A 15,310-nucleotide genomic window follows, 5' to 3' on the forward strand; every position below is an offset into this window, starting at 1 on the left:
TGAGACTTGTATCAGCCAACACAATCAGGTTCACCTGGGCTGGCAGGTCATACGCTACAGAGGCACACACATTTTCCATTTAAGCTTTTCCTATTCATGTGTCATTTAAAACAGACGTGCTTCACATGAAGCAAAACAGTACCTGAGTATTCCATATATGGACACATTTGTCAAAGGACCCACTGGCTAGATATTTTCCATCAGGACTAAAAGCTACACTGTAGACAGGCTCTTGATGTTTTGTTAACGTATGGATGCAGACTCCTCGGTCAACGTCCCACAGCCGAACAGTGGAATCAAACGAAGCACTGCAAGAAGCATTCAATTACAAGCATGTCTTAATTTGAGTGTTAATCAATTTCTAGTTTGATACTGTAAGTGTTTTAAGAGAATAAGTTTTTTTCCTTGGCTAAGTAAGAAATAATGCTTCAAACAGAAAAGCCAATATTCACTCCAGCCTTGACAAGAACTGTATCTACTGAACTGAATTCTTGTATGTGGAACCTTTGAGTGCGTATCAAGGTCCTGTATATAGGATCAGACCACTAGCTAGCCCTACAAGGATCGAGCTCCTATTTTTTGAGATCCTACTTGATATTATTCAGGAAGGTAAAATATATACTGTCATTAACAGGGTAAATCGTCCCAGAGAAATCTTATTCCTAATGGATTTGCTTTATTTAATAAATTAACATTCTGTGATTCTCTAGAACTGTGATTCTTTTCATTTTGTTTCAGTGCTGTTTTTTTTACAGCCATCTAAACCCCATAGTGTGGGCTTAGAAGAAGGCAAACGAAATAATTTTTATTAAAAATAATATTAAAAGAACAACTCCAAGAAAGCAAAGTAGTTCTTCCCTGTCCAGTTCCAGACTAAGGAGTAAAATAAATAAAACAGCTTTGATACAACTGCTCCCCAAACTGAATACACCATGCACTGCTCTGATAATCCCACGGTACTACCATCAATTGGCATTCTACAAGTAAACATATTTCCTAAACTCAAAGAAGGATTTTGAACAGATTTTCAAGTGGTATTTTAAAGATTACCCAAGCTTTTGCTTGTTAGTTAACAGGCTATAAAATCTGTCAGTATCTGCCCAGGTGAGTTGCATGACCCTGGTTAGAACACATTCCAACTGGCTGAATGGGCTGCAATGTCTCATTAAGTATTTTCATTCATAACAACCGGATGTCAGACGTAAAGGTGCAATGCCAAATTTACAATCGCTTTATCAAGGCAGCTTAAAAGTTAAATATCATATGATTCTATTTTCCTTCTTTTTCTTCTTCCATTTTCAGGCATGATTCCTTTCCCTTTGTAACCATGCCCCTGATTTACAAACGCAGGTACTTTTTTACTGGAATTGTCTGCAGGAAGACTGATGGCAAGGTGACAGTAGTTATATGTCAGAAAGATGCTGCTTCTCCTTGGTAGGCAACAGAAAGAGGTATATTTTTTACCTTGCTAACATGATGTTGGAGTTTGGGTTGCTGGTGCCTGGTCCTGTAGGACTCCATTTGATAGTATAAATCTCTTTGCTGTGAGCCTGAAGATCGTGTACACAGGTATCTTGCTTCATACTCCAAATCTAAGTCAGAGCAATTATGAAGAGAAAAATGGCAACGTTACTAATCTCTTCTCAGCTGAATTCTTTCAGTTCTATGTTATTCTTACCATGTTTATTTAAGACCTTGACACGCATGAATACATATAAACATAATTTAAGTTTATTAACACAGCAGTTTGGCCCCTATAATGCACACACATTAGAATAACGCCATTAGGGGAAAGAGCTACACATTTAATAGTATTTATTCAATAGATAAGAAGAACTAAATAGTTGCTGTACTGCCCATAGCCTGCAATAGTATTTTCATACAGAAACTTAAGTTACTCTGTTTAGAGAAGTTTAACTTGAAGTTTAAGTCACACATTACAACAGCAGTCATCCTAAACAATGAAAATTAAGTTTCAATAACTGCTTAGAACCTAATAATTTTCTCTTATGCCAGTCAAGAGCCACATCAATTTTTCCTTTCCCTCCTAACTCCATTTGTCTTCCTGATGTTTTTAACAGCACAGACAATGGAACAAGATCCACTATTTATGCACTGTTACATGGCCAAATACTTCAGCGTGAGATAAAGAATACATTCAACAGAGATGACAGGTAATTTAGAAGACCTTTTCGTCAGCTAACTGAGAAAACAAGATGAAGCTAATTCATAGCAGGGAAGATAACTCAAATTTAGTCAGTCAGTTTCAGAGAGATACCAAAAATGTAGTAATGATTTAACTCACTTGTTATAAGTCTGCACTATGAGGGAAATGATGTGCTTTCATGCCGAATTTTCATCAGCATATCTGAGTCTGCTTTTGGAAATGTTACACAAAGCTTAGCCATGTTCTACAGCTAACAGGCAACATTTTCCAACAAGTTGTAGGAAAATATCAAGAACTCCAAAAAAAGAGAAAAAAAACGAAGCCAGAGAGAACCGATTTTCAAGGGAAAAAGAATAATAATTGCCTGAAAAGGATTTGCAGTCTCCATCACTGAAGATTTTTAAAAACAGGCGAGGCTGGGAATAGCAAACCATTAGCTCTTGTGGCAAATTCAGCGGTCAGAAATTTGAACTGGCACCAACAACACTGAGCCACAGCTGTTTTTAAAACACAGCACGCAACTGGGCACCAAATAAAAGTGGATGATGATGTTTAAGCAAAGTAATACTGGTTACTATAATACTGCTTTGTGGCAGCACAACAGACAAAGTGCTCTCTTTCGGTCTCTTCTAGCCCTATTTTCTGTAAATTTTTAGTTCTGTGAATATTGTGGAATAATACATCTAGAATCCAGAGGGATGAAAACCCGAGTGGGTGTGCGGCAAAGACACAGTAGAACTGAGCGGAATTCAGGCTACCTATGAAGAGGAAACATCCATAACGCTAAGGTTCACTTAGCTCTAATCTACAAGCTTTGCTGCTCTCAGTTTCAGGTCTTATACATAGGCTGTGTGCATGCCAGAGACATCTCTTACTTTAGCTGTGTCGGTCAGCAATGGAAAGAGGTATGAGCCTTAATTAACACAACTTTACTATGAGAAATCTGTATTACTGGTAAAACTCTTATCCACAAAACCAAATCTTTCCTGAGACGTTTGCTTTGCTTAAGGAACCAGTATAAATCAACAGTCCAGCAGGAGCGCTTTGCTGTTACAACATACAGCTATTTCTACATGGACACAGCCTTCATTCAATGTGACTGAGAAAGGAGAATAAGAGAGGAGTTCAGGATGAAAAAGCTCTGTTGTTAAAAGTATTTCTGCAAGCCCAGACTGCCCCTGTATTAGCAATACTTTGCTGGCACCGTGCAATGGCCCAGGTGTGCTGGTAAAGCAGTCTGTGCTGTCTGTGAGCCAGAATCCAGATTCGTTCCACCTGGACAAACTCAAGAAGTGGACCTATGTGAACATCATGAGGTTCAACAAGGACAAGTGCAAGGTCCTGCACCTGGGTTGGGGCAACCCCTGTTATCAGTACAAGCTGGGGGATGAAAGGATTGAGAGCAGCTCTGAGGATAAGGACTTGGCGGGACTGGTGGATGAAAAATTGGGTATGAGCCGGCAATGTGCGATCACAGCCCAGAAGGCCAACTGTATCCTGGCCTGCATCAAAAGAACTGTGGCCAGCAGGTCGAGAGAGGTGATTCTGGTCCTCTACTCCGCTCTCGTGAGACCCCACCTGGAGTACTGCGTCCAGCTCTGGAGCCTTCAGCACAGGAAAGTCATGGACCTGTTGGAGTGGGTCCAGAGGAGGGCCACAAAAATGATCAGAGGGCTGGAGCACCTCTCCTGTGAGGACAGGCTGAGAGAGTTGGAGTTGTTCAGCTCAGAGAAGAGAAGGCCCTCGGAGACTTTATTACGGCCTTTCAGTACTTAAAAGAGGGCTTATAAGAAAGACGGGGACAAACTTTTAGCAGGGCCTGTTGTGAAAGGACAAGGGGTAATGGCTTTAAACTGCAAGAGGGAAGATTTAGGCTAGATATAAGGAAGACTTTTTTTACAATGAGGGTGGTGAGACGCTGGCACAGGTTGCCCAGAGACGTGGTAGATGCCCCATCCCTGGAAATATTCCAGGTCAGGTTGGATGGGGCTCTGAGCAGCCTGATCTAGTTGAAGATGTTTCTGCTCATTGCAGGAGGGTTGGAGTAGATAGCCTTTAAACGTCTCTCCCAACCCAAACTATTCTATGATTCTAACTTCAGGCACCTAACGGAGGCACATACATCAGTGGCATAGCTGCCTTAGGTGTCCCATACAGCGAATGGATAAAGACAGGTATCTTCAGCGAGCAATTCCGATTTTTGGTGGGCTCTGAATTTATATATTGTGTCCCATTGATTAGTCCAAGGCTATAAAAAAAAATAAATAATCAAACAGCTCCAACAAAATTATTTTCAGAAAAAATACTCCAAAGGGAAAGAAAATTCTTTATTTTTATATTCTTTTCAAAATGTAACCAGTAGACTGCTTCTTAGCATAGGCATTGTGCTTCTATTGACAGGGAAGCAGGTGTATATTTAAACTATGACTATTCTCTCACAGTGACATACCGGTCACTTAACACTTATTTGGACAGGATGTCTCAGTTTTCCCAGTGGCTGCTTCTCTGTGTTCAATCTTTCAGATTAGCTTTTAGAAATATGGGACAAAATGAAACTATTGTTCATGCGGAGTTTTAAGTAATACAGTACCATCATTCTGGAGAAGACTGAAAAATAGACATAATTGTTGTCTTTACTTTTTGAACAGCAGGAAAAAAAAAGCAGGAATGGAAATTATATTACCTTTAATGTCATATCATCGGAGCAAGACGCTAGTAGCATGCCAGATGGGTCCCATTTGATTGCATTTACCTCGTTCTGAAATAAAGAGTGATTTTATTAAGGGAATATTACTGTTACCTGCATTGTACTGGGCAGCCAGCAGAGGGCACTCACGGTATAGGCATGCAACAAGTTCAACCACAAATTACAGCCCTGGTTGCTTTATGGGTGAACAAAAGCAGTGCTGCTTCCATAACATGCTATTTAAAAGTCATTTAGGAACGGGAACCATTTTGTGTTTGTGAACAATACACACAATCAATCTTCTGATACGTGTTCTGGCACAAAGTCGCTCTTACCCTTTCTTCATATGCTAGGATTTAAATAAACCCTCAAACCAGACCGAGTGATAATACAGCATTAACTTCTTTCTACAATAGAGATACTTCTTTGGTCAATATTCTGATCTCAGTGATACAAAATTTCAAGAGAAAATACTGGCGGGGTGCAAAGTTTTGTGGAGTTTATTGTTCTTAGTACTGCAGCTCTACAACAATGCTGGTCTCTCTAAACAGAGGTGTACGTGAAAATGAAATCCAGCATGGAATATTCAATAGTTTACGATGCTTTCTCTATCCATCTTTCTAGCATTTTGTAATTAACTAAGCCTAGCGTATCCCCTTGGTAATCAGTAAGTTTTCTGTGCTTTTTTGAGGGTCATACATATGGGGGAAAAAAGCATTTCATAAAAAGGGAAAGATTGTTTTTTAAAAACATAAATTGGCTCAGGATCTCAGTGAAAATAATCCTGGAAAATACTTAAATTTTGCTTTATCCATTTTACATGTTTCAGTCATAATTAAAAGGAACTGTACAGATATGTGAAGTAAAAATTTGGATCATGTGCAAAATGGTGCATTTCATATAATCACAAAAAGCACCAGCCTGTTGGTAGGAATGTACAATCTATCATGAAATATCAGTTTAACCAAAGACTAACTAAAGGTCTTCAAATGCACATTTTTTCCTTAGTAGGGAGATAGCAAATTCTGGAAGTTAATATCTAAATTACAGGTCAGTATATGAACAGCAGCTTTCTCATTAATAAAAGCTAGAAAAACTAGCCCTTGACAGTCATTAAATACCACCAGGAAAAGAGGGGGGGAAATGCATCTTAAATAGATCTTATTAGGTGAAATTGATTCTAAAACTGAACAATGACTGGAGGTAAATTGTTCCGTCCTTATTCATAGTTCTCATTTACTAAAGGAAATTAAGCCAACGGAAAAAAAAAATTATTTATTAATGTGCCCTTAGTCTGCAGCTCATGCTACTTATAAATAGTCTCACTGTTTAAACTGCAGGTTTTGCCTCCTACGGTGATGCAGAACAGTTTATCCCTTCTCACAGGCAGTGAGTCATTCCTGAGGAATATGGTTTTAGGGAAGCAATGGGATGTAACAACTTTGGTGCTAGAACACACCCTGCAAACACATCATCTGCCATCATCTTAACACGCTGCTGTGACTTTATCACTAACATTTTGGACTTCTTAAACTTACTGTGTGTCCTTGAAAGGTTTTAACAGGACGATCACAGCCAAGTCTGCATACATGAATGCACATGTCAGTGCTGCAGGAGGCAAACGTAGTGTTGTTCTGCCAGTCTACATCCAGAGCAGGAGCTGTGAAGTACAAACAATGAAAGGAACATCAGCAAAGAAACAGTTATCCCAAATCATTTTCCTCCTGTCACCCATCTGGATAAAACGGACTAAAAGCTAATTCTTGGCCTGTCACCTGCAACCAGTTACAGGGATGATAGGGATGGACAGAAGGGCACAAATTATTTTTTCTCTTGCAGTGGGTAATCTGGATGCTTTGCATGGCACCTCTTTATAAGAATCTTTTGGGTAAAGTTACATAAGAGGGGGCAAAACAATGTGCCTCCACCCTCCCTGCTCCCAGCTGGACACTGCTCTTGTGCCATCTCTACCACTCATTCCTCTGTAAGCCAGCTCAGCGAAGCACCTGGAAGAAAACTAATCCAGAAAAAACGTGGAAAATTTCATCTGGGTTAGAAAAAATGCTCCTGTGAATGCCAAGCACAACACATGGGAGGGAGAAGAAGCAGGTGGCCATCATCCTTTGCACTGGCTTTAGGCAACCACGGATACAAACCTATTGTTCTGTGCAGACACATGGATTAATAACACCTACATTCAGTTTGATTTAGTTGGGGATTGATAAAGCTGATCTGAAATGAGAGGAAGAGCTTCTATAGAGGGTTTGGCATTAATTGGGACTGAAGTAATGAAACTTTGTACACAGACAGCACAGGAACATATAACTAGTGCCTGTGTGCAACACACACACTTTGCAAAAAAGCGTGGAAAAAACCAACAACCCAACCCCGCTGTTACAGCATGTCACTGCAGACTAAAAGGATGCGCAGGAGTAGGAGGGAACTCCTGACATATAGCTTGCTTGTGTTTCTATGACTGCTGCTTGGTTTTTTCGCTCAGGAGAGAGTTTAGCTGCCCTCCAGAGGATGACATAAGACTTGCTAAAATACAGAAATCTTCATTCTCGGCACACTCCTGAGAGAAGCGAGTGTGTCAGAATGAGACCAGCATATACGAAGCAAAATTGTATCTCTTTCTGGCAACAATACAAATTTAGCATTTAAATGAAGCCAAGAAATGCCTTATTCAAATACGTTCAGATAAATACTTTTGTAATACAGAGGTGATATCTGTGCTGCCAAGACTATTATACTTAAGTATGTTTTTTCCTCTTACAATTTTTATGAACTGCAAAATGAGACTGCTGTAATACAGAGGTGATGAGATATCTGTGCTGCCAAGACTATTATATTTAAGTATGTTTTTTCCTCTTATAATTTTTATGAACTGCAAAATGAGACTGAACCATGTCACTTTCCGAATCATCAGGTAGCACCCTAAATGAGACTGGGGGTTGAAATTGTTTCAAATACAAATATTTTTTAGAATATTAATGAAAAAGCTCAATAATTCTGCGTGACAGGTAAGGAATTTCTACATTGCAGAAATATAAAGGAAAATTGTAAGGAACACAGATAACTTCTGACATTTCCAATGAACATGAATAAGGATCATGAAACAGAAAAGGATTTTGTTTCTCTAACCGCCTGTTTGTCTTTATTTTTATGCTGCAAGATTTGTACTACTGTTTCAGAGCAAACAAAAATCTATCTTCATTAACAGCAATATGCCTTCAGGCCTAATATCTAGTATGATATGTATGAGTTGAAAAGTAATTTTCTGAGTGCTATTGGCACTTAAAGCGATGGATTCGCATTGCAGCATAATTTGAATCATAGAGTGCTGATAATTAATACTGATTCATTTATTGGTATATTTAATCATATGTTTGCTGGATAAATAACTACAGAAAATGGTCTGGAAACAACCAAACGTGGTTTTTGATGCGAGTAATCAAATTGCCAAAGTGTCTCCAAAACCACAGGATACTAGCCAATTGCATAAAACCAATTAGAATGTCATCTAATAAAAGCAGCAACAAACCCTTAAGAAACACAGCTAAAATTAATACCAACAATAAAAGCGTTACAATAATTATCAGTTAATCAAGCATTTTCTGATCAAATTTAGGTGTGATTCAGAATTAGGATCTCAGAAGTGGAGAGGGTTAAGTGTCTGCAGGGAGTGATTCAGAGCACTTCAATGTCTAAAACTGGGTCACACAAATACCTCTTATTGCATCACTTAACCAATTTGTTCCTGCATGCGCAGACATCAGTCCCCATCTATCAGTAGATGTGAAAACTAGATTATTTCACTCCACTTTAAAGCTTTGTGAATACATATTTTAATCAAATACCCTATGATGACTCATAGTTTTGCAAAGAATAATGAAACCCTAGAAGCTATTTATCCACATACTTAACATATTTACACCATAAAACCTTAAAGTCACATGGGAACATCAATGATATAGAGGCCTTCAAGACCTTCACAAAGGAGCCTTTCTTTACTTCCTTACTTTAACATGACAGTTTGTCCATATGGCTGTAAGCTAAACAAGTTGTTGAAAAGCAGCCGAGAGTAAAAAATTGATGTTATTCCAGGCTAGCTATCTCTGGACTTTGAAGAAGTATGCAAAGAAGTACATCACACAAGTATGCGTTAAAGGAACTGTAGTCTGTCTAGACTAGACTTTTAATTGTTAAAATGCCACCTTTAATCCTTGTGTACACAAGATTTTCACATTCCAGATATGGTAAGGAAATCGCTGTTACTTTGTTCTGGTGAGTAAGTGATGCAAGGAGGACAAGGTCTTTGTGGCTTTAGACTTACATGAGGACAAAGGCTCCAGCTGATTTTAAAGGGCTTATTGTCTGACATATGCTTTTGGCCTATCAACAGTTTCCTTAATTACAAACTGCTTTACCTCCTTGTGAAAACATAGATGAAATAATCAAAAAAATTAGCCTCTCCATACCTCCACTTCAATTGCATCTTATGGTCCGAAGACATAGACGTAAAAGATTTTTTTTTAAATAAATGAATGCAGATGGACATTGGCATATTGCACTGGAAGACGTACTTCAGTTTTCAACTTGCTAAAAGGGGAATGGAGTGATACGTCCTTGATGTACATCATTGCTAAAACAGCTACACGTCAGTGAACATGATTCTGAAAGGGCAACCAAGTTCTGAATCTTCAACAACTTAGATCAATAGTTAGGGATTAGAAGGCTTAAGAGTTTCATTAACTACATTGCTGTACAGCGCAAAGTTTGCTTTTGTGGGACAATTATGATAGATAAATAAATGCCACAGTGAGAAAATCTGTCAGCAGACACTGACTCCTCCAAACTGACAGTTGAATTAATAAGCAAGATGAGTGACAAAAATGTAGAGTATGGATCTGCTGTGTGCATGCACATACTTTTTGTCTTCTGTTCAGTAACCACTTCAATTGCTACTGCATATTAGTAACATATGTGAAAATGTGAGAATGAGAACAACTAGAACTTGAGTTGAAAAGCATGTGCAAATTAACATTTTAAAATGAATAAAATAAATGTTTTTAAACACCATTAATCACCTTGTGGAAAGCCCACTGTATTAAAAAAAAATAAATTAGTTACAGAGAGCACACAGGAAGATGAACATTTCTAGCATCAGAATGTGGAATGTTTTGGTGGTTTTAAACTCAGTTTGACTATGCCCCTTAAAAATACTTCGCTGTGACAACTTCTACAGTTTCTTACAAGCCTGGTCTCAGGTGAATTTAAGATTACATCAATGATTGCCTGTTACTCAAGATCACTCAGTATCTGTGACATCTCCTGTCTTCTTGAAGCAGACTAGATCTACAAACGACCATCCAAGCAAAGTTTTGGTGCTGCGAGATTTTGAAACTCAGGGCTGGCAACTGACTTCTGATAATCAGAGAACGCAAATGCTGAAGAACTTAAAATTAAAAAAGTCAAAATTAAAAGCTAAGAAATTCCTGAGGACCTTCATGCTTGCAGTGGTGAATGCAAGCTGCATGACAGATCTGTTTGCTTCTATCTCAAGTAAACTTCATTGCAACAGGAGCAGAAAGAGTGGAAGAGACCCCAGACACTTCCACTGAAAAGTTTCTTCATAAATCACCACTCGGTACTATTCAAGCTCGTAGATAACGACAGAATCATGCAGCTAGGTAGACATGGCTGGTGTACAAATCCTCTCCTAGAGCCAGTTTGACTTTCTAAGCTGATTCTCACAGGACCCAATCTTTCTGAAAAAAGAATAAACCCCAAAAGCCATGATACACAGGATAGTTAAAGCACAAAAAACCTGGATCAAACTTCTCTCTGGCAGGTAAATTTTTACAAAAGGATAAATCACATTGACAAAGTCACAAACTACGTTTCATTTTACTAACAAGAGTTATACAGAAATTACCTGAATGGAAAGGAAACTGCTGTTTAGCTTCTCCTGTGTGAGCATCCCAAATTATTGTTGTCTGCATCCGAAGGAAGGGGGAAAAAAAAGATTAGTGACTGTTCAGCTCAGAGAAAACAAACAGAGAGCACCCTCACTGAGGAGAAATTCTAAAAGATGGACTGAGAAAATTATGGACTGCAGAGCCTTGTGCGCCGAACAGCTGAAAAAACAGAAATCACTTCCAAACGTTACAGAATAATAATCTAAGTGTAGATAAGGAAGTGTCACCCTTACAGACGAAGCAATATAACTACTAAGGATGGGCATATTCTGTCTGAATAATGCTAGAAGACAGCACTACGCACTTCTAAAAAGCATTTTGTTACAGCTGTTTCAGTTATCTTCTTCAAAGAATACTTTTTCCCCTTTTCAAAGATGTAAATTGAATTGTATTCAAAAACTACGTGATACTACATTTCTAACAATTAAACAACCAAGTGAAATGTTTATCTATCAGCAGAGTAGGTATCACTTATAGCCACTGTGGTAGGACAGAATTAAGTGTCATTTGCTTACTACAGGTTTAATCCATACCCACAGCACACATAAGCAACCACCCTGTAGAGGTCAATACCACCTTCTTAGCGAATTGTCTACGTACTGGGAGTCTACGCTTCCAGAAAATAAATTAGGAATGCCTCATCTTGCTGTTAATGGATCATCTAAAGAATCACTGCGGTTATTTGGAATGTAAGTTTGCCAGAATAATGGAACTACCTTTGGGAGACAAGTGTAGCTGAATATAAGTCAGAATTAAAAGGAATAAAACTAAGTTTCCATTTTAACAAGTATGTAAAAATATAGAGATTCATGTAGCCTACAATCAGATGTACAAGCCTCATCTAGTCTCCCTAGACTCCCTCTGTCAGTTGCTGGAGAGGAGCACTGTCACTGCGTCTCACTGCATCACAGCCCATATAACTCATCACTTGGAAGTGCCATTTTTCTCTCTGAATTGTATAAAGGAAGCCAAGGAAGACATACACATCTAATTTTTAGACATCGAAAGTTAGGCAATGAATGCTGTGTACTTTCCAGTTTCAGTTCTAATGGATCGGTGCTCATCAGCAGCAGTCATCTGCTCATTTTAATCTCTAATATGCACTCAGCTGAAACTACCATGTTTTGCTTGATTTGGAGTTCAGAACTACCATATTTTTTTTTTCGTATTTGCATAGGAAGTCATATATATTTTATTCAAATATAAGTGTTTCACTAATTAGATAAGCTAAAAGGTCAAGTATCTTTAAGATCATATCCTTCCTGGAAATAGTCGATAAAACTATAAACATAAGTAGTGGAAACAGTTCTTTCCTTAACTGAGAAACATTTAAGATGCAATTTTACACAGGGGGCAAGTGGACTTGTTTTTTTAAAGTAAAATCTTTTACATAAAAATAGTACACATTTATGCAGCCTCTAAAATGTGCACTAAACACGCACTAGAACATATTAAAGAAAAGTAAATTCTCCAGGATGCCTGGAGGAAAAAAAATCTTACACAATTCAGCAACACAAGCTAACTCAGTCAGCACATTTATATGTTAAAATAATGTATTTTTAAAACTCACTTTATCAACACCAGCACTTAAAATATAATTCCCCTTTTTGTTCCATTTCAGGGCAAATATTGGACCTTTATGTTGACCTAAGGTGCTTGCAAGGTTACCTGGAATAAAGAAAAGGCGAATATTACAATTTGTTTACAAATTTGTCAAATTATAGTTCACTGCTGTTAGATGCTTAAGAACAATAAATGTTGTTTAACTTACCATCTTCTGTCCATATTCTTGCAAAACCATCATATGAGCCTGTAGCCAATAGCGTTCCATCACTCTGTTGGGATATACATATAAATGGCAAAGGTCAATACTAGATGAAATCTGTTACAATGAACATTTTTCTTTTTGTTTCTTTTTTTTTTTTGAGGTTTGTGCATTGTGATTTATGGGAAATCTGCGTCCACACATTGAGACAGCTTATACTGTGATTTAAACTAAAGGTTATTACTGCAGTCAGCAAAGAGGAAATAAAACCCTCTAACATACTGTGAAATACTGGGCTAAACCATCAGATAAGAGAAATTTCATGAAAAGGATTAGAAAAAGAAAATAAGATATAATAAATTCTATGGGATTCTTCCAGATAACAAATAGATAGTACTTCTTAGACACAAAGAGCCTATAGAACATCAACAGATAGTCTAAATCCTGACTAAATCCCAATTCAGTGAAATTTAGTCACCTATACTTGAAAGAAGGACCTGAACACCTAAGATGCCTATGTTCATAGTCAACACCTTCAATGCTATCTACCACAAAGAAGCTGCTTCTTACTTGTCTAAACACAGACTCCAACACATGCTCAGGGGCACAGTGCAATGATGGACAGCCTGAGAAAAGCCGGATTCATGGGTCCTGGTTAGTAGAAAAAAAGCCCAGGAATTGTGATCAACAAATTAGATGTATTCTGCTGGCGGGAGCCCTTCTCCGAAGGATACCTCCTCTGCAACCAACAATGCTATAGTTATTGGGCCAGAATAAGGGTAATTAAAAAGGAACTCAACTCTACAACCTGGTGAGATAGGTACTGTTAGAGCTGGGCGTTCAGTCTTTGAACATTTCAGCACCTGGATTAAGAGTGAGATTCACCCCATTTATCTCCAGACATCTACAAGTTAGGAGTTAGTTTAAGAGAGTAACCTAGTCTCCGTCTATAACTAACAGCATCACCCGCCTCTGGTGTGTAATTCATAATCCCGTTTGTTTTACACTGTGCCCAGACCAGCACAAAGACACATGTCTCTGCTTCTGCTGACTTAGAGGGAGTCTAGATCACTAGTTTAGATGGTTTCATCTAAGGAGATGAATCCTACCCTTGGTACCAAAGGTCATGATGTGAATACGGCCTCTAGAAATAACCTTTCTTATTAGAACATAAATCACATAAACCAGAGAAGAACCAATTTAATATCAGCAGTGTGAAAATTTCAGTGAAATATGATTAATATTGTGGTTCTAAATAAACAATAAAGGCAGATGGCATTGCTAGCATCATGAATAGAAAATTAGGAAAAAGCATAGAATAATCCTTTAGAACATATGTCCACTCCAACCCTCCAAAAACAGTGAGTCAGAGCAGCTGTAGATTTAACTCAAATGTATAATGATGTAGGGGGTAAAATAGCAAAACCTAAGCCAACTTCACTGTGATATACACTTATTTGGACCACTGATCAGAACAAAGGTGCTAAGAGCAAAAAGGGAAAAATGAAGGAAAGCTCAGGGACTAAAAGCACAGTTTATCCAAATTTGTTGGTGGTAATTCACATTTGTTGGAAAACTCAAAGTAAGTTGGAAGCACTTCAAGTGTTTAAATTAGGAACATTTTCTTACATGAATTACTAGCACAATGCACGTGAAGTATCAGCGATCACTGAAGTCTGGAAAGGTAAGGAACTACTACAGGAACTACTAGAGGACACCCTGTATGTTTTGGACAACTTGTCTCATAACCGTTCTGCACCTCTGCATGGTTTCCTCTTTCAAGTACTCTTTTCCTACTTCTCAATTCATTTTTTCCCAACTATTTTTCTTCACCATGATATCAACAAGAAACAAGCAACGGACATTCTTGGGTTTTATCTTTATTTGCTTTGTTAACCTACCTCTGCTTTCTGTACTATTCACGAATTTCTTTCTTTGTGTCAAATATAAAATACATAGGGGAAGCTGATTTGTGCACTGGCATTATCTTTTACTTTTGTGAAGCACCTAGCTCACCTAAAGGACAATAATATTGCAGTAAAGATTAATCAAAATCTTGGTCTCTGGCCAGCAACTGAGATGGTATGTAACTGCTGAAAATCCTTTCTGGTACTTAATTTTTAATCTGGTTTCCTACAAAAGCAAGACTAATGCGATCACTCTGTCTGTACTAATACCAGCAAAACAGACAGAATGCAAGTGATCTCGAAATTAATTATGGTTCCTGCAAGGTCCTATAAGTTCTTTGGACAATGCCTGGTGGCAGAAAGGAGACATGAAGCAGCCTTAAACCTGCCCAAAGACACTGCCCAGACACTGGAGATTCTTAACAATACCTGTTGTCTCTGCTCACTTCAGACTTCTCTGTGCAGGACCATATTATCTAAGATAGAAAGTTTTGCTGGATGAAAGTAAAAAAGGGATCAGGCAAAACAGTTCCACCCAGAAGGTGGGTGGGTAAAGAGAGAATGACTATATATGCTCCTATCGAAATAAAGACAATAATGTGAACGTGTTTTGCTACGCACAGCATAATTCAAATGAAAGTCCAACCTCACAAAAAGCTTGGCTGGTGCTTATATCTCCTTCCATGCCAAAGTAAAGTAACTATGAGATGCAAATACATTATTAATCAAGCTTCATTACTACATAGATTGCTTATTTAATCTTCATGCTTAAAGTTGGCTAAGTTTATTTTTACCCATGCTCCT

General features: G+C 38.1%; 1 protein-coding gene across 1 annotated transcript in view; it reads right to left on the reverse strand.

Annotated features, from left to right (window-relative positions):
* TBL1X (transducin (beta)-like 1X-linked) overlaps positions 1-15,310 on the reverse strand; it is a 180,474-nt gene that overhangs the window by 2,041 nt on the left and 163,123 nt on the right. The window contains exons 9-15 of the mRNA XM_009885959.1: positions 12,606-12,669; positions 12,405-12,502; positions 10,792-10,852; positions 6,392-6,513; positions 4,851-4,925; positions 1,465-1,592; positions 143-308 (exon numbers count right to left, since the gene is read on the reverse strand). Coding sequence (XP_009884261.1) covers positions 143-308; positions 1,465-1,592; positions 4,851-4,925; positions 6,392-6,513; positions 10,792-10,852; positions 12,405-12,502; positions 12,606-12,669 — 714 coding nt within the window. The remainder of the gene's footprint in view (positions 1-142; positions 309-1,464; positions 1,593-4,850; positions 4,926-6,391; positions 6,514-10,791; positions 10,853-12,404; positions 12,503-12,605; positions 12,670-15,310) is intronic.

The sequence above is a fragment of the Charadrius vociferus genome, unplaced genomic scaffold (genome assembly GCF_000708025.1).
Source record: "Charadrius vociferus isolate BGI_N301 unplaced genomic scaffold, ASM70802v2 scaffold105, whole genome shotgun sequence".
In the NCBI taxonomy this organism is placed as follows: domain Eukaryota; kingdom Metazoa; phylum Chordata; class Aves; order Charadriiformes; family Charadriidae; genus Charadrius; species Charadrius vociferus.